Here is a 20,574-nt window from a genome sequence, read left to right as displayed (position 1 = left end):
ACAAGAAAATTTATTTTACATTTAATTGTCCTGCGGGACCCATATATATATATGGGTTGCACATACAGTACCTTCTACATTGTGCCCTGTGTATGTATGATTTGGGGGTGTTTCTCGTGCAACGCATCACACCACAGCGAAACGCAACGAATGCGGAAGTAACTACGCCACCGCAGGGCAAAAAAAGTCAGGGGACCCGGGTCTGTGACCTTATTACGACTTCAAATTACTTTAAAATATTGTGTAAAAAAAGTCCAGCAGGACAAGGGTTAACATGTGAAAGAACATCACTTCCTTTCATCTGTTGTAAGGGAGATACGAATGGTACATGTAGATGGCTCTAAAAAGTACAGAAGAATATGCAACAAACATAACACAACTTATAAGTTGTTAAAACAAACATTTCCATAGAAATCATCAACTGATAATGAAAAGCTCTCATTTTTAACTTAGGCCACACCAATTTAATTTGTTGTTTCTCGGATTTTTTCAGAAAAAATATGAAGCGACAGGGCGAAAAAAAATAAAAATAAAAACAGGTCTAGGCATCCTATTATAGGCTTAAATGCTACAAAATGAGCCATGAAGTCAACACAAAAGGCTGGGTTAAAATTCAAACATTGAATTTTGAACTTTTAATCAAACCACTGCAATGATAGATGGGAAAACTGTAACAACTGGGAAGAAAAGGACTTTCCTCAACTGTGGGGGGGCAAAACATGAGCATTTTTCAGTTGATTCAGGACCAGAATCAAATTTTTTTTTTTTTGGCAAATCAGAAAAAAATGAAGAGGCGAATCCAAGAACCAACAAATTAAATTGGTGTGGCCTTACTGGTAAATTTTCACCAATATAAGTCTGCCCTTAACAATGAAAGCAGACAAAATTTCAAACAATCTTTCAAATGACTTTGTGTGCAAAGCTGCTAACATTGACTATTTTGTTCATGTTATGCATTAAGCTCTCTCCATATTATTGACCATTTTTTTATGCATTGAACTCTAGTATTTTATTTCTTACTATTTACAAATGTAACTCACCTGGTACTTCATGATCCCAATGTTGTAGTAACTGGCCCCAATGTTTTGGTCTGCCTGCTGTTTCAGGTACGTCAGCAATGCGGGCATGTTAAAGGTGTACGCCTGGGCATCTAACTGGCTTTGGGCTGGGTCTCTATGGAAGCAACATGAAACACATTCTGTCACAGATAGTGCTGCATACCGGTTCACTGGACTTGGATCCTGACTTGTAAGAATGTTTAGGTTCAAGTCCAAAAAAAACCTAAAAGTCAAGAACCGAGTCCGGACTTATTACCATAAAAGACCATTTCACATACCCCTTTTCTTTCCAAACCACCTAAAACCTTCTGTAGATTGCAAAATCTTTGCTGCAAAAAGAAAAAAACATTGCCATTGGGCATCGTCAAGTACCGGCCTCCATGTTATGTGGCCAAAGTTTCACCCAGACAACATTGCGAGGTTGCCAACATGCAATTTTGTATATGCCCTGGGTTTAGGTCCGGACCTACAAGTCCGGAACTGAACCTAAACCTCTGGACTTGAATCTGGACCTGAACCTAAAATTAGGTTTAGGTATGCAGCACTAGTCACAGACAATATAAAACTCCATGGAATTGGAACTACTCAACACCATTTTGATCCACAGTTACAGAAATGTGATAATAAGTCTTTACTATGTTTACTGAAGGAAAACATACTGTTTTTGCTCATTTTCTTCCTCTTCTTCTTCTCCAGTGACCTCAATAACTTGACCCAATGTTGTGTCTGTTACCATGGTAACTAGTGTTGGGTTACATCATGTTGCAATTTTATAGCAGGAGGGATTTAGACTCCTGTCTGACCATAATGTATGAATATGTTTGAGTAAGAATTAGATGTAACAGAGCAGACCATATGCGAAGGTAAACATTATGCATTTGCCTTGCAAATGTTACATGTACCTTATAGTTTGATAGATAATTTCATTGAATCTTAGCAATCACTGGATGTGTCATAAATTGGCTTATGGCACTAAACTTCTACACATAAAAGAACCTAACCCCCTTATCGAAAAGAGCATGGGTGACCTGGTGGGCATGGCTAAATATATGTACTCTCCAAGCAGAGGTTTGGGTTTTGGGGGTATTTTTAGCGTGTTTTTAGGCTTTTTTTTTATCGGGGTTTCTCTTTTGCACTGAATTTTTTTTCCCACCAAACCCAAAAGAGAAACCCCGATAAAAAAGCCTAAAAACATGCTAAAAATACCCCCAAAACCCAAACCTCTGCTTGGAGAGTAAAATATATGTAGCAAAGCTACATTGTGCTATAAGTTACTAGTACTTAGAAACGTGCTTCAGTTGAGGATGACAAAATAAGAAACTAGAAATGTAACATTTGCAAAGCAAATGCATAATGTTTACCTTCGCATATGGTCTGCTCTGTTAATTCTTACTCAAACACATTCATACATATGTGGTCAGACAGGAGTATAAATCCCTCCTACTATAAAATTGCAACATAATGTAACTCAACACCAGCTACCATGGTGAGAGACGTCAACCAGTCAGGTCATTGGCCAGGTCAGAGGTCAGTGTTTGGAACGGAAGAAGGAAAGGAAAGATAGCAAAACAATGTGTTTTCCTTTGGTTAGGCCACACCAATTTAATTTCTTGGTTAACGGATTTGCTGCTTAATTTTTTTCTGATTTGCAAATAAAAATAAAAATCCAGAATCAACTGCAAAATGCTCATATTTTGCCCTGGACAGTTGAAAACAGTCCTTTTCATCCTAGTTGTTACAGTTATTCCATCTTTCGATGCAATGGTATCATTAAAAGTTCAACATTCATTGTTTAAATTTTGAACCAGCCTGGTGTGTTGACTTCATGGCTCCTATCGTACCATTTTGGGCCATGATAGGATGCCTAGGCCTGTTTTTATTTTTTATCTTTTTTCGCCCGCCCGCTCCATTATTTTTCTAGAAAAACCCGTTAACCAAGAAGTTAAATTGGTGTGGCCTTGATATAAAAGACGTTTTGTGGGGAGGGGGGCACCTTGTACATGTACTTACAGTGTGATAAGAGTCTTGTTTGGCAGCACCTGCTCCAGTCTGGAGCTGTTCTTTATTCTGAAGGTCAACGGGGTCAGAGTGGGGTTGGTTGTCATGGCACTGATGATACCGTGAGGGAATGACATCATCAAGTCACCTGTTATCTTCACCATACACCTGTGACAAGAGGTTACAAGTCAAAGGTCAGTGAGGTCATAAGGTCAACCATTATCTTAATTCACGAGTTGCACATTCCCAGGATCCTTTGCGCACAGGGTAGGGAAAGGTCGCGGTAAACCAAGTGACTCATCCTCGGCTCTGGTTGGAAGAAGGTGCCCTAAGCGATATCTGGCCGATAGTAGGCTGGGAGCATTCAATTGCAAAAGTCTGTCTTTTTGTCACATTTTCACGTAGTATGTTGAATCAACCCTATCCTATCCCATACCGATAGTCATAGTCATTTGCCGTACGAACGCCGTGAAAAACTACGTGCCTCCCGCCGCCGGCAGTGGTGTCAGCCATTTTTTAAATTTCCGAGCGCTCGCAAACACTTCCGACTTCTTCCGACCAGAGCCGAGGATGAGTCACGTGGTTTACCGCGACCTTTCCCTACCCTGTGCGCAAAGGATCCTGGGAATGTGCAACTCATGAATTAACCACTAATTTAAGGTCAGCGGCTAGGGAATGGTTTCTACTATACCTACAAGAAAAAGTAAAAAAAGTTCAATATTCCTAACCATTGTCATCTTTCTTTTAAATTCACACACTGTAATAAAAAGCAATAATAACATCAAGAGGGAGTTAACGTTTACTTGTTTCATAGTCCATGTATAAATTTCAATTTTGCAATTATGTTCCTAGATGAAAAATTACCCTTAAGGAGGGCCTGCATGGGGGGGTAGTGATTATGAATTATGCAAAATTTTTGCTGCCGATTACGAATTACGTTAAATTCTCAGAGATAATTACGGACAATTAGACCTTACGGCTAATGTACTGATGACGAATTACGATAATTTGGGGAGGCTGCCTACGGATTACAAAGGTTGAAAAGGCCTGATTACGCCTTACAAAAAAGGGCATACAGGCCTTCCTTAAGAAAAGGTCTCAACTTAAACTCTCACGAACTCTCGAACTCAAGACACTGACTTGTCCTGGTCTGTTCCCTTGAAGAAAGCGTTGACGGTCTCGCTGAAGGCCGCGGCCACCGGTATGACGGTCTCCGTACCGCTTCCCGCGGGCAGAGGGGACGGACCTCTGGAGGTCGCGGCGGTGGGTGTCCCCGCCGTGCTGAACGTTCCGGAAGAGATGGACGACAGGCTCTCAGCTCGAGCCAGGGGAGCCGCGCTGGTGACGTGGATAGGAGGGCTGACGTGGCCTGGGATCTGTGATTAAACATTGATGTCAGCCTACAATGTAAGAAGAATGTCGGCAGAACGTACTGCGCCTGCACGAAACCCTGATTTTTCACGGTTTTCGTTGGATGTTCAGTCAACGTTGCAGCAGCATTTCACCCATTGCAGACGACATCTTTCCAAAACATTTGGAAACTATAGACGGGATGTTAAGTTACATTGTACATGCGTCTTCGTGAATATGATCTTAGACGTTCTGCTGAAGTGCTATGCATACATGTAATACTCAGGGCGCAAGGAGGTCTTCAGTTGCCAATGACTAAGCTAGAATACAGAAGACGTGCCTTTTCTTTGTCTGGGGCGGTATTGTGGAACACACTACCACATCACCTAAAAGCAGCCAGGACCCTAGCAGCCTTCAAGCAATCTTATGTACTGGGCAATCATTGATATGCAAATTCCAAGCCTGATTTTAATCTTGATTTCTTTCTTGTCCTACCTTGGTTCTATGTTATATGATGGTCAGGCTTCACTTTTGTTTCACTTATTTTGGTATTATGATTTCATGCGCAATGTATGCTACTTAAGTTACCTTGCTTTTGTATTATTTAGTAACTTTTGTAACTTTATAAGTTACTTTTGTTGATTATTTGTATTAGTTTGAGTTTGATGTTTTTGTTTGGGGTCTTCCCCAGGCCCAGGGCTCATTGAAAAGCGCCCCACGGGTGATATGTATCCCCCTGGTTAAATAAATAAAAACAAACAAACAACAAACAAACATGTACATTAAGGGTTTTGTGTACGTAAGACACATCATCATCACATAAAACCATTAACACACAACAGGTGAAATTCAATACCTCAAAAATATACAAGAAATAGACACAAGAAAAGTAACTAAATTATATAATTTACATATTAGATAATTTCTTTATACATTGACTTCCACTTTTCATACATTCTGAGAGAAAGAATTAAGCAGGACATTACAGTAGGAGCAATGTGTGATAGAATGGCCAAAAGAGAACTTAGGCCACACCAATTTAATTTGTTGGTTCTTGGATTCACCTCTTCATTTTTTTCTGATTTGCAAAAAAAAAAAAAGATTCTGGTTCTGAATCAACTCAAATATGCTCATATTTTGCCCCCAACAGTTGTGGAAAGTCCTTTTCTTCCTAGCTGTTGCAGTGTTTCCATCTATCAATGCAGTGGTTTGATTAAAAGTTCAAAATTCATTGTTTAAATATTAACACAACCTTTTGTGTTGACTTCATGGCTCCTATCATAGCATTTGGGGCAATAATAGGATGCCTAAACCTGTTTTTATTTTATTTTTTTTCGCCCTGTCGCTTCATGTTTTTTCTGACAAAATCCGAGAACCAACAAATTAAATTGGTGTGGCCTTAGGTTTGTTTTATTAGTCCTCATTGAGATACAACATCTGCTGTTAGAAAAGATACAGAAAATGACTGACCATGTCGTCTGGACTGGGCTGTTGCCTGGGTGTGGGGATGGGTTTTGCTCGTGCTGTTTTGGGGGGCAGGGGGAGGACAGGCTGGGCCCCTGGCATGGGGGGTCTGGACAACTTCTCTTGCTCTGGAAGGACACTGAAATAGAAAAACAGGTTCATACAAAGATACTGTATCATGGCAACCTATCTGACAGTACAGAACATTAAATTCTAATTGGTTTAAACCCACATTTTGTATCATCTGTAGCATCATGGAGGCATATACTTCTACAAGATACTGGAAAGAATATAAGTTACTACATGTAACAAGAGTTCCGAGATCTCATACCTCCATGAAATATGGGCTTGCTTTGTCATACTTAATTATACAAATAACCTCTACATTAACATAATATATGCATAGTGGTGCTAACCTCTAAGTAACATGTAATTATAATGCTTCCCAGTCTGAGCCTTTGTTAAACATTGCAATTACAAAATACTGTAACAGATTCTGTACAAACTTGAACCAGCACCAAACCTGAGGTGATGCTGTTTTATGTAATAATGTATAATCTGTTATATATGTTTTTTTTATTCCATGTAATCTGAACCTTGGAAAACTTGCCAGAAGGCTAAAGGGTATCTCAATAAAGACAAGACCCAATCACCACTAAGGCCATGTTGATTTGATTATATGGATGGCATCCTCTGGGAACCCCAAAACTGATGCGCGTGTGCGAATAAAAAAAAAGTTTTGCAAAAAAAAAAAGAGTTGCTTTCACTATGAAATCTACGTGGTCATGAAGGTTGAACAAATGGCACAGAATATGTTATGGTGAATAATCTACTCTTCGAATTCATTTCTTTACATTTTTGTCTTTTTTCCTTTGATTTTGGCATTCTACGACATTGGTATCGTTTCTAAATGTTTTCCTTGCAACTTATGGTATATTTTTGCTCATTTAGCAACTGTTTTGCACGATTTACAGTATGGTTGAAAACTTTTTTTTTTTGGAAATGGCCGAAAATTCATGCGCGCGCGGATGTCATCCATATAATCAAATCAACATGGCCTAAGCAAGGGTCACAACCAGCTGTTATGTGTTTTTTGTCCGTATAGTTTTTTTTAGAGTCCACGTCCGCCACCTTTTTCTGAAAACGTGGGGAAGGACTGGCAAGAGTAGGGTGGGAGTATGTCAAGGCACGTCACTCCCACGGTTGTGCTACGTGGTCTGCAAGCCAGGCCTCGCCGTGAGCGGTTGTGTGCATCGTTCATTGCGCAAGTGAAGAGTTGTATAAGCTTACAGCGTATGAGCTCTTTGCGAATGCCACGTCACCGTATGCAGGCTGTGCTTATGTGTGCTGCGTACGTACGGCACGTACAGGGCATGCGCATCGCCCGTACTGGCTCGTACAGGTGGTGAATCTGCAGCCTGAAGGCAGAAAAAATTTTGCATGCACTTAAAGTGCTACGGCGTGTCTGCATGCTCCCCAAGTAGGTACCCTGAGGCAGCACTCACTACTTACAGCTCCCAAACATTTGCCCACGTTTTGCCTGTAGACAACATACAGTTGTACGTACGGCGGGTTGTGACCCTCCCTTAAGGAAACCATCCCTTGTTCTACGAGCCCTACCTGCTGGCATCTCCTGCCCCAGGGGGTGGGGTGGCTGATGGCCGTACGGGCAGGGTACTGGGGGTGAGCTGTCGCTGCTTGGCTGGCAGGGCAGGGGGGAGCTCAGACGACGGAGAAGGCAGGCCCCAGGGCTCCGGGGAGGCTGATGCTGTAACATTGTGTGTGTCAGTAGTAAAGCCTAAAAATGATCCGCTAGCCTGTTTATAGTCTATAAAAAGGCTAACGGACATTAGACATGATTTAGACATTGCTGAACAAATTTCTGATGGAAAGACATTAACTAGACATGTTTACTAAAAAATGCCATCGAAATAACGGGAAATGGACATTTTATATCCAAAGTCTCTTCACACGTCAGGTAGGGACACCCCTAGGAGACAGTCCTTTGTTTAGCACATTGTGTACATGCAAAGCTATTAGCGTTTTCCTGATAATTAATTGCGTCCCGTCTCTAGATTATCTCTGAAAGCAGGGCTTCCGAAACATAAAAGACTGTAATGATCACCTTCAATTTGCAAACACAATGAGTTTGATTGTTGAAGACACACACAGTACAGTTTGACACGTCAACTGAACGAGTACTAGTACTATGCTTTCCCTATGTACATTATGTATGTGTAAGTATATAATTATAATTTATAGTCTCTGTAAAAATATAATGTTTAAGGATTGGATCCAGATGATCCCAATCATGTAACAAAATACCACTGTGACATTAGTATGCTGTTATATTTTCTCTAGGAAAAAAATTGTGTTTCCTGTTTCAGTCCTGAAAAAAATAGGGTCAGTAGGTAGACTTTGGCAGCTCCAAATCTTCATTGCGATTCATTCCGGCACATTCCAACTGGATGTGGACTGCTTTCTACCCCTACTCCGCAAGGAGGCGGGGGAGGCCAGAAGATCCGCACAAGTCTCAAACTAGTCTCGTGTTCTCGCCAAACTAGGTCACTCCTTGATCAAGATGTACAGTGGACATGGAAAATTTGGAGGTACGTATTTCTACTAGTTTCAAAAGAGTCTGTCACTGATTTTGGTTAACGGATTATAATAGAAAAATAATGGAGCGGGCGGGTGAAAAAAAAAATTAAAACAGGCCTAGGCATCCTATTATGGCCCAAAATGGTACAATTATTGAGCCATGAAGTCAACACACCAGGCTGGTTCAAAATTTAAACAATGAATTTTGAACTTTTAATGATACCATTGCATTGAAAGATGGAATAACTGTAACAACTAGGATGAAAAGGACTGTTTTCAACTGATCAGGGCAAAATATGAGCATTTTGCAGTTAATTCTGAATTTTTATTTTTATTTCCAAATCAGAAAAAAATGAAGAGGGCGAATCCGTTAACCAATAAATTACATTGGTGTGGCCTAACTGATAATTCTATGTGACTGATGAACCTCTTCAACTATCTCCTACCTGAATGTGACTGTGAGAAGGAGGCTGAGGAGATGGACGGGGCAGTGCCCAGCGGTGAGCTGAACAGGTCCAGGCCCAGCAGGTCGTTGCTGGGTTTACTGTTACTGTTTAGAGTGGAGGTGCCGAGGCCTGCCGTACTCATACTGTCGAAGTAAGTAAACACGCTGTAACAGACAAAAATAAACACACACACGGCGCAGGGTTGAATCACAGCACAATTACAGCACAATTACAGCACAATTACAGCACAATGGTAGTGATGCATACCTAAACCCAATTTTAGGTTCAGGTCCGAATTCAAGTCCAGAGGTTTAGGTTTAGTTCCGGACTTGTAAGTCCGGACCTAAACCCATGGCATATACAAAATTACATGTTGGCAACCTTGCAATGTTGTCTGGGTGAAAATTTGGCCACATAACATGGAGGTCGGTACTTGACAATGCCCGATGGCAATGTTTTCTTCATTTTGCAGCAAAGATTTTGCAATCTACGGAAGGTTTTAGGTGGTTTGGAAAGAAAAGGGGTATGTGAAATGGTCTTTTATGGTAATAAGTCTGGACTTGGTTCTTGACTTTTAGGTTTTTTTGGACTTGAACCTAAACATTCTTACAAGTCCGGATCCAAGTCCAGTGAACTGGTATGCATCAATTATTATGAAGAAGCATATCATATTATAGCTTTTCATGGTGATGATAATTGTTGTCAATAGAAAGCATACAATCATTCATAATGTTGCAATAGATTGGGGCATTGCAAGCAGCAAATTAAAATTATCTCCTTGATACTTCGGATAATTTAGAGTTTTTAGAAACTCTAATTTCGTTTTTTTTTTAAATCCTAATTATTTGTAACAGTTTTTAGGAAAACCCTCATTTGGTTTTTTTTTAGAAACCCTAGGGGTTTTTCTAAATACGTGTACTATGTGTAAGCACAACACACATGAAGAAAACAAACAAAAGTGGATGCAATCCATAGCTTCCAAAACTAATGTTACGCTACAATGTACCTCACTCAAAATCAGATATCTTTAATATGCTCCTTTCATGTCCTACTCAGATATCAGTGTACGTTGGAAAATTCATATCTGAATCACTACAAAAGCGACACCATATTGTAAATAACTAATATATCCCCTGAATTACCGAATGTAGTAATACTCTTCCTAAGAAAACACAATAGGTTAGCTTTAGTATCATTATGGACTAGCTCGTTAGAATTATATCTTAGTATTAGTTTATGTATGTACCATAGTTGTTGTTTCTTTGCCATACATTGTACCAGCATGGTACCAGCTACAGTTGTTGAGCAATAAAGTTGATTGATTGATCGATGTAACTTTGCTGGGAGACTAAGGAGAGACATGAGTTGGGGACTAGAGTTGTAGACTGTACGTAGATTGTAAATATACTTCCTGATTCCTAAAGTTACAAAATTACTGTTGTTGGACATGCATTCAGCCTAGCCTCTGTACTGGTGTGTTTTCTGTTATGGACATGTATAGGTACTTACTCTTCCTGACTCTGGGACTCTGATCTGGACCTCTGTAACTGTTGTCTACCTACAAACACAGGGGAACAATGTCAGGCTTTCCTCCATTCAATCAATGAGACAAGCAGATTTCGGTGACACTTGTAAGTAGGAATACTCCATGTATATAAAATTTAAGGTTGATATTAACAATGCACTATTTGCCCTGGATAGAACTTCAAACAAACTGATATCATATGAGCCTGGGTGTGCCTTAGAAAGCATGTAGTTTAAAGTTAAAACTTTTGTTCCAACACAAAGAAGTTCTCTCACCTAGAGCTTTTGACCAGTCACTCTGGTCTTCCTCAGTAGAGTGACCCAGTGAGGCTTGTCACGTGGCTTCTGTGAAGTGTCACTGGGTCAGTCTACTGAGGAAGACCAGAGTGACTGGTCAAAAGCTCTAGGTGAGAGAACTTTTTTTGTGTTGGACCTACCAACACAGATGAACTTTCATGATAGTACAAGTTGTAAGTAGTTTATTTCCGAGAAAAGTCCTAAATTCATGCCTACATTGACATGCAAACTTTAAACATAATGTAAAAAATTTGTGCTAGTATTGTAAAGATTTGATTATAGTATTGTCATTCATTCAGTACAACTAGAAGACTACTGTACAAGGTAATAAAGAGTGTGTGTGTTGATGCTTTAAAAGTGAAGGAAATATCAAGGAAAATGAATATGAAATGGTACACAGTAAGAGCACAAAGAATGACAAACGAAAGGCTATTGAAATGGTGACTGTGCAGCAAATCTTATTCATCTGATGCCCATGCATAATGTAATTGTTTTCCAAGAGCATGATCAAGAGATTCTGAAACATATTTTAAGTGCTGGCATCTGACTACTAGTATTTTCTGCATACCTTAGCAAGAAAGATGAATACACCTTAGGATATAAATTTCTACAGTTTGTCCAAATAAGCACAAATTTACAGATATTCGCTCCAAATTTCGTTGACTCGACTTTTCCTAAGTGCAATTTGTATCACATATATTACACACATTCCTGCAAAGCACACTCAGTACAAAGCAGCTTTCTGGGAGTTTGGACCATTCACTCTTTTTCCAAAAAAGCTGTAGCCTAGAGACCAATAAGACAGTCTGTGTTAACCTTCTCATTGCTGCCTAGCCCTGGTAACAAATTTGAATTTGGTGCCAAAATGCTACTCAAGCAGGTAGACGGTTAAAGGCTAAGTTGCATCCAAGACTTTGCCAAGTTAAGGCCAGAATTCCCGCCTGAACCTCCGGTTCTGAAGTGGGATTACTAAAAGCTACGCCATCAAATGCTAGCAAGATTGACACAGCTGTTAAACAATGTACAGATATTACTTTGCATAATCCTCAAAGGCAAAAAGTGTTTGAAATATTATGACCACAAATGTACAGGTATCATACTTGGCGGAGGGAAAAATTGTGAATTAAAGATACTAGTAACAGCCTCCAGTTTATTTCTGGACTTCCAGTTTAATTCCGGACTAAATCCCATACCTCAGCAACCTTACATCTAGATGGGCTAATATCGTAAACTATAGGTAAAAGTGACATTATATTAAGGTCTCCTTGGGGATTAACCCAATTCTGCAGAATTCTGGAACTGGAAGCAGAATTTAAACTGGAGCCAGAAATCAATGGCTAAATCTATATATTTCTTACATTATTTTTACTTATACATGTACATGTAGTTTACAATATTTTCCCATCTAGATGTAAGTATACTGAGGGATGGGAATTGGTCTAGAGTTAAATTGGAAGTCCAGAATTAAACTGGAGGCTGTTAGATTGGAATTTCCCGGTAAGAAGTGGCTTGTTGGAGTGAACGGTCCATGCTGGGACAAGGGAGAGATGAGGAAAGGCCCAGGTTAGCACACACACATACTTACGTTTGAGATTGCGTTGCTTTATTAACTGATCGAGGCGTGGGGAGGAGAGAGATACAGACAAGGGTTAGCTACCGACAGAGAGAACACCAGACACGGACGTGAGCGTGGGCGTGTCACGTGTGGAGGTGTGGGACAGCTCGCTACCACACAGGTCTTCTTGTGACCATGTTGGCTGCCAGACAACGCATCAAATCACCCAAAACACCAAGTTTCAGTTTAGCACTCACTCGACACTGAAGACAACATACCAGGCTGGTTCAAGCAATGAATTTTAAACTTTTATTCAAACAACTGCATTTTGATAGATAAAAAACTGTGACAACTCTGAAGAGAAGGGACTTTCTTTAACTGTTGGGGCCGAAATATGAGCATTTTGAAGTTGATTCTGAGCCTGAATTTTTTTTCTTTTTTGCAAATCAGAAAAAAATGAAGCAGGCAAATCCGAGAACCAGCAAATTAAATTGGTGTGGCCTAAGCAGATGAATTTGCAAAATTTGAAGGGGTACAGATCACATTTTCCGAAGAAGAGTAAAGTTATCATCATTCTGGTGCAAAATTAAAAGATTTTCTTAGTGTTGCAAGGCTGGATACTGAAAAATCATTTGTTGGTGATGTTGAGGATATGGCAAAGTTTTTTTAAAAGTTTTTTTCTCAATGTTGCAAGGCTGGAAACTAAAAAAATCATTTGTTGGTGATTTGGAGGAGTTGATTGATGAATGACAGCCAGCATGTCACAGTCCCTAACACAGGAGACTGGGTCATGTACTTACTGGCTTCCTTACGCAGCTTCACAGAAGCCTGCGGTCACAGAAACAAAACTCATCAAACAAGGAAAAACAAGGCAAACTGTCAGAATTATATACTATGTCTGTATAGTGCTGCATACCTAAACCCAATTTTAGGTTCAGGTCCGGATTCAAGTCCAGAGGTTTAGGTTCAGTTCCGGACTTGTAAGTCCGGACCTAAACCCATGGCATATACAAAATTGCATGTTGGCAACCTTGCAATGTTGTCTGGGTGAAACTTTGGCCACATAACATGGAGGCCGGTACTTGACGATGCCCGATGGCAATGTTTTCTTCGTTTTGCAGCAAAGATTTTGCAATCTACGGAAGGTTTTAGGTGGTTTGGAAAGAAAAGGGGTATGTATAATGGTCTTTTATGGTAATAAGTCCGGACTCGGTTCTTGACTTTTAGGTTTTTTTGGACTTGAACCTAAACATTCTTACAAGTCCGGATCCAAGTCCAGTGAACCGGTATGCAGCACTATGTCTGTAATGGTGCTATTCACAGTGCAACTTTTACAGGCAATAATTATCATTATGACACCCAAAGACTAGCTTCTAATTTGAAAGTTTACCTTAAACTTTACATAAACAAAATAAATGTATCAAATAATTAATATGTAACATTCATATACTATGATATAGGATGCATCTTAAAATCAGCCTGCAAAACAAGGTTTACATACATTGTAAGACTCCAAATCCTCTCTTTTCTTCGGCTGTTTCTAGCATGACAGGGTCAACTTGACAGTCAATCAGATTGAATGTGACTCCAAATCCTCTCTTTTCATTGGCTGTTTCTATCATGACAAGGTCAACTTGACAGCCAATCAGATTGAATGTGATTCCAAATCCTCTCTTTTCATTCTAGTATGACAAGGTCAACTTGACAGCCAATCAGATTGAATGTGACTCCAAATCCTCTCTTTTCATTGGCTGTTTCTAGCATGACAAGGACAACTTGACAGCCAATCAGATTGCTTAATTTTGGATTGGGGTCTTATAGGTATTATATAATACTCACTGCTGGGGAGGGTGAGAGAGTTAACCCTCCTACGGTTGCTTTGAGCTCTTCCAGCGAGTCTCCGGCCGTGGCGTGTCTGTCCTTCACGACAGGAGGTTTGATTTCCACGCGGAATTTCCCACCAACCCCCTCCTCATCCGAGTCTTCATCACTGCTGGAATAGAAGCTGTCCTTTCTCTTTGGTGAAGATCAGTTAAGGAAGGATGGCATCTGGGTCATTGGTCAACATTTCTACTAGTATATGATATCTTTTCAGGACTAATATGTAAATGTTCATATTCTGAAATTTTAGACGGCCTTGAAAAAAAAATCCTATGACTTTTTGTGATTCAACTTTAATTATTCTTTCAGCTTACTTGAAACCATCTGATAATTAAGTAAAGAGACTCTTTTTACACAACCAAGTCTTTAATTCAGCTGACAATTTGGTGAACGAAATTTCCCTGTAATCCAATCACGTATGTTACATGTATGCTAATATTGTGCATTTGGGAAAGCATCTACAGCAGCGACACCTGTGCAGCAATGCAATGTGAACCAGTCAGAATTGCCCTGAGGAAGGTGACAGACGGTCACCGAAACGTCGGCTGAATAAAAGACTTGGTTGTATAAAAAGAGTCTCTTTACTCGGTGTCTTACCAACCTGATGGCACTATTCACGCATCTCATAATTACATGTAGTTAGAACACCTGACAATAACATGTAATGTTATAAGGAGTAGGCTAGAAGCCAGTTGTCTAGCCACGATGACTTGCGTTGAAGGAGGGTCTGCATGGGGGGGTCCTGGCAACGGTTAACGGTAAATTCAGCAGGGCCGATAACGCTTAACGGTAAATTCAGGACGGTCGGCAACGCTTAACGGTAAATTGATAGGCTTTTTTTTTTGAGCTGCACTGGACTTGGTATCCTCGCTTTGTAAGAAAAGCTGATCACTGACAAAATTACGTATAACTTACATGTAATGAAGCACGCATTAAAGGTATGTGTTCCCCGTGTTTCCCACCTGCCCTGGTCCCGGAGTGCGTCCACAAATAAAGGGGAGTTCGAGTCGGCCAGGGCTCTACCCAGCTTGACCTTTGCCCGTCCGCCCAGTCTTACCGATGGATTTTGAGAGAGGAGCGCCAAAGGGGGTCTGGGGGATGCTCTCCCGGGAAATTTAGGATTTTTAAGCCTTTGAAAACGCAATTTCCCACATTTTGAGAGGCAAATTATGGTGTTGAGAGTGTTTGTCGCTACGCGGTCTTTCTGATGCTTTGATATTATTACTCAAGATATCAAGCGAGTCGGGCGCCAAAGGCGCGAGCAATGTAGGGGGGTCCGTGGGCATTCTCCCCCGGGAAATTTTGGATTTTCAAACCTTCAATGACGCATTTTCCAGCACTGTGAAAGGCAAAATTAGGCGTAACGAAGAATTATTCTTTAACGCTTAACGCTGAATTTAGGATGACAAATAACGTTTTACGTTGAATTAAAACGACCAATAACGCTTCACGATGAATATACCGATAACGCTTAACGTTGAATTAGAGCGGGCCGGCAACGATTAACGGTGAATTAAAATAGCCCATAGCGGTTAACGAAAAAGGGCATGCAGACCGTCTTGGAGGATATCATTTTGTGGCTCTTCTGAAGGTTTGATTCTGTAACCTTCATCATCAACCAGCACATCGGGTGGAACCTGGTGAGGGAAAAAAAGTTATACTGTAAATTGTTTCAACGATACTACTGATTAACACACAATAAAGACTTTAGGCCACACCAATTTAATTTCTTGGTTAACGGATTCCCCCGCTTCATTTTTTCTGATTTGCAAATAAAAATAAAAATTCAGAATCAAGTGCAAAATGCTCATATTTCGCCCTGAACAGTTGAAAACAGTCCTTTTCTTCCTAGCTGTTACAGTTATTCCATCTTTCAATGCAGTGGTATCATTAAAAGTTAAAAATTCATTGTTTAAATTTCAAACCAGCATGGTATGTTGACTTCATGGCTCCTATCGTACCATTTTGGGCCATAATAGGATGCCTAGGCCTGTTTTTATTTTTATTTTTTTTTCGCCTGCCCGCTCCATTATTTTTCTTAAAAAATCCGTTAACCAAGAAATCAAATTGGTGTGGCCTTAGTTATAAATAAAACCAATTTCTTTCATCAATCACTGAACACATGAGTCCATCTACCTGTATCTATACTAGTAGCCCCCATAGCATGCCAAAACTGGGGGTTTGGGGGTCTTCAGGGTCTTTGGGAACTTTTATTATGTGCTATTTTCTGATCGCATATCAACAACACAACCGGCCTGGTTAAATTACCCCCGTTTTTTAGAACTGGGCTAATCATAAAACAGCCAAAGACCACCAAACCCCCAGTTCTATAAGCCTGCTACGGAGGCTACTGTATCTACATGTACAAGCCTTGAAGGGTTGTTGACTTGGAGGAAAAGATTAGGATTTTCAAGAAGCCAAAGGTACATAAGGATCACTTAAAGTATAGACTGAAAAGCAAATCCTTGAGTAGCTATAACATCACACTGCAATAGCATATGGTACAAGCATCCAATGCAATTTCAGGGCGGCAAAACTGGAAATAGTCTGAATAAGGCAATCTGTATGATACATGTATCGACACATACTATCCCACATTACCGGTACATTTGAATCAGTATTTCATTTGTTAGGCATTTAAAACTAGCCCCGAGATGAGTTCTTTATTTTCTGGGTGGTACCTTAAAATCAATCCATGTCTTTCCAGTAACTGTTTTTGTCATAATTTTTGGCACTTTTGCTCCACGAATGTTGAGATACATTGGGACAGTGTTGTTTCAGCTTAGTATGTACATGAGTGACAGTAATATTGACTTTGAAAAATCGGGTTTCCAAGCCCTAAAAACTGCACTGGATGCCTTTAAAAACTGAAATTTGTTAGCACAAAGCTGTCACTGGGAAGGAAGGGAGGACATTTAGAATATGCCTTTAAGTTCACTACAGTTTCTTCAGCTGCTTTGCTTGACTTGCTCTACATTGACCGGCTCACGTTTGGATCAGAGGAGACAGTTGTAGCCGAGTCAGGCTCCACAGAACTGGCAGCTGCCTTGAGAGAAAGCATTCAATGTACTTAAGTATAGATACGCTCAGCCTGTTACTTTTGAGAGGTGGGGGAGGTCTAAAGTTTTACATTCTATATGTAGGATATTCGTAAGAAAATTCAAACTCTACTACTGGATCAGTTACGGATTTTTATTTATTTCCGGACGTTTTGAGTGACATCCATCACTCTTCTTCAGCGTCACAAATGAACAGAGAACCGATTCACTCTTATATACAAGTAACTAGAAAAACCGGTTAAACAACAAGGTTCGTAAGAAGCTTTATCATGTAAAAGAATGGTTCACTCAATATACAGGTAATTAGAACTTAAGAAAAACCTGTTCAGCAACCGATAATGTGATCAACCAATAACCAAAAACCGTTTTACATGATAAAGCTTCTTACGGACCTTGTTGTTTAACCGGTTTTTCTAGTTACTTGTATATAAGAGTGAATCGGTTCTCTGTTCATTTGTGACGCTGAAGAAGAGTGATGGATGTCACTCGAAACGTCCGGAAATAAATAAAAATCCGTAACTGATCCAGTAGTAGAGTTTGAATTTTCTTACGAATATCGTTTACCTGGATGTCTAACCTTCATCAACGTATATGTAGGATAGTTTTCAAGAAATTGCTTCCTGTCACAGTATGGTTCCTACTATGTCATAAAATAATTTTAAATACCTTTTAAGAAGAACTAGCATATTCTTACAAAATGCTAATTAAAAGAACACAAGATGGAAAGAACCAATTCAGGGAATGCAACTCCTCCAATAAGCAGTCAAGTTACTGTCTACACTTCTGAACCTTTAAGAGGTCTAATCCGATTGGTTCTTAATGTCAAAAGCAAAGTAAACATTAGACAGTCACTAGTATTTCAATATTTTGTGACTCCCGTGATATCGTAACATTTTAGCACTCTGATAAGTCATTGGGTGCCAGACAGTTAATAGACACTGGAGATTTTCCAACTGACCCATAGAAGAGTTTCCAAAAGCAGCCATGTGCAGAGGAATGATAAGATATAAATAAGCGGTGGGGTCGTGGGGCGTGCTCGACTCAGAACCAAGAGATCCCGGGTTCAAGTCCGGACATGCCACCGATCTTGTGCCCTTATGAAAGGCACTTTAGATGACTTTCCTCACTTAACTCAATTGAAAATGAGTATTGTCTGTCCTGTATTTTGTTTCTATGTGTGGGGCACAACACCAGCAACAGCTGCCTTAAATTGTTCTTTGTGTATTGTATTGTTACAATTTTAATAAATCAAATCAAATCAAGTAGTGTGACTTACCACCTCTCCATCTTCTCTGTCTGGTGAACCACTGGGGAAAGATGTTATTATTAAATGGTTTTTAATGTCCAAACAGTACCCGTGCAGTCGCAGCCTTTATACGGCTGAATTGATGCAGGGTATCACATAATAATACAAATCACAACAATTACAACAATCAAATAATACACATAAACACATATTTGTTCCACAATTATTTTTTGTGGAACTGTCACAAGGGTCTGTGCGGCTGCCATTCGGCGCCACAAGGTGACCTCAATACGGCTTTCCCCAACCGAAGTTAGGTACCCATTCACACTTGGGTGGAGTGAGAAAAGTCGTGTACAGTTTGTCACTTTTGGTGAAAGTACAACACAGGATAGATGGAGAATTTCATTATCAATTTCACATTTTTTCCCTTGGTTTGGTCAATATTGCATCAGAAATTTGCCCATTGCAGACAGTATCTTTTCCAAGATAACATGATTTGACGGCTATAGACAGCATGTCATCCTTAATACGTAAAGATGGCCTTAAACAGGACATTCTACTGATTCAGAAGTGCTATGAACAATATATTTCAGGTTTCATATACTTTTAGGCACAGTATTGTAGGATCTGCCAACATGCATAGTGCTGCATACCGGTTCACTGGACTTGGATCCGGACTTGTAAGAATGTTTAGGTTCAAGTAAAAAAAAACCTAAAAGTCAAGAACCGAGTCCGGACTTATTACCATAAAAGACCATTTCACATACCCCTTTTCATTCCAAACCACCTAAAACCTTCCGTAGATTGCAAAATCTTTGCTGCAAAATGAAGAAAACATTGCCATCGGGCATCGTCAGGTACCGGCCTTCATGTTATGTGGCCAAAGTTTCACCCAGACAACATTGCAAGGTTGCCAACATGCAATTTTGTATATGCCATGGGTTTAGGTCCGGACTTACAAGTCCAGAACTGAACCTAAACCGCTGGACTTGAATCCGGACCTGAACCTAAAATTGGGTTTAGGTATGCAGCACTAAACATGCATGCTTAATTTGCGTATGTTGAAATGCCAAATGTCTGACATGTTTCAGACTACGTCATATAGTTCATAATTTTAGAGATATTCCAGTTTTTAATATGAAATAAAGGCAACGCAAAGAGGCTTACGTGGACACATTATCTGTCTGATCTTTCTTCTTCTTCTTCTTGTCTTTTTTCTTCTTGGACTTCAAGAAACCTGGAAGCAAGATGAGATAATATTGAATACAGAATTCAAATTCTTCAACACGTGCAGTAACCAGGTGTTTCTGAAAAAGGTGCCCGTGAGGAAGAATTATTTCCAGTTACTATAATTGTAGGCCACACCAATTTAATTTGTTGGTTCTCAGAGTTTTTAGAAAAAATATGAAGCGACAGGGCGAAAAAAAAAACAGGTCTAGGCAGCCTATTATAGTCCCAAATGCAACGATAAGAGCCATGAATTCAGCACAAAAGGCTGGGTTAATATTTCAATGAAACCACTGCATTGATAGATGGAAAAACTGTAACAGCTAGGAAGAAAAGGACTTTCCTCAACGGTTGAGCATTTTTTAGTTGATTCAGAACCAGAATCTTCTTCTTCTTCTTTTTTTTTGCACATCAGAAAAAAACGAAGAGGCAAATCTGAGAACCAACAAATTAAAATCAAATCAATTTCCGGGTACGGCCAGCATTTTTTAGTGGGTACGACATGAAATTCTGGGTACGGCTCAAAAGGAGTTTGATGGGGCTGATAAAGAGGGCCTGTGTGGAATGATCTGTGATATGATGGGCCATAAAACTCGTAAACAGGACTAACAACTCCCAGGCCACATATTCACCATGTCTGGGTATCTGCCCAATTTGTATATCATAAGACATGTGCATAAATTTGTCTGTAACAATCAGGACTGGTTCATTTTAGGGTGGGGGTGGGGGCAGACACAGCTGTGACAACCTGTATCCCACTACAAAGATACAATGCTACAAACCCACAACATAAGGCCACACCAATTTAATTTGTTGGTTCTCGGATTCGCCTCTTCGTTTTTTCTGTATTTGACTAAAAAAAAAAAATTTG

At 39.9% G+C, this 20,574-nt stretch overlaps 1 protein-coding gene across 5 annotated transcripts in view; it reads right to left on the bottom strand.

Annotated features, from left to right (window-relative positions):
• Positions 1 to 20,574, bottom strand: part of LOC109476089 (F-BAR domain only protein 2-like) — a 59,991-nt gene that overhangs the window by 3,753 nt on the left and 35,664 nt on the right. For 2 of the 5 annotated variants that reach the window (XM_019776951.1, XM_019776956.1), the window contains 12 exons: positions 19,644 to 19,713; positions 18,507 to 18,537; positions 15,742 to 15,808; positions 14,130 to 14,311; positions 13,091 to 13,118; positions 10,424 to 10,472; positions 8,915 to 9,078; positions 7,491 to 7,638; positions 5,877 to 6,009; positions 4,197 to 4,432; positions 3,069 to 3,224; positions 1,041 to 1,173 (listed from right to left, as the gene is read on the bottom strand). In XM_019776951.1, coding sequence (XP_019632510.1) covers positions 1,041 to 1,173; positions 3,069 to 3,224; positions 4,197 to 4,432; positions 5,877 to 6,009; positions 7,491 to 7,638; positions 8,915 to 9,078; positions 10,424 to 10,472; positions 13,091 to 13,118; positions 14,130 to 14,311; positions 15,742 to 15,808; positions 18,507 to 18,537; positions 19,644 to 19,713 — 1,397 coding nt within the window. Of the gene's footprint in view, positions 1 to 1,040; positions 1,174 to 3,068; positions 3,225 to 4,196; positions 4,433 to 5,876; positions 6,010 to 7,490; positions 7,639 to 8,914; positions 9,079 to 10,423; positions 10,473 to 12,320; positions 12,346 to 13,090; positions 13,119 to 14,129; positions 14,312 to 15,741; positions 15,809 to 18,506; positions 18,538 to 19,643; positions 19,714 to 20,574 lie in introns of all 5 variants that reach the window. The other 3 variants (XM_019776954.1, XM_019776953.1, XM_019776955.1) reach the window with 3 other exon arrangements.

Source organism: Branchiostoma belcheri, unplaced genomic scaffold, assembly GCF_001625305.1.
Source record: "Branchiostoma belcheri isolate BF01 breed outbred unplaced genomic scaffold, Haploidv18h27 scaffold36, whole genome shotgun sequence".
NCBI lineage: Eukaryota > Metazoa > Chordata > Leptocardii > Amphioxiformes > Branchiostomatidae > Branchiostoma > Branchiostoma belcheri.
The sequence above is the reverse complement of the archived record's forward strand: the minus strand, read 5'-3'. Positions and strand labels throughout refer to the sequence as shown.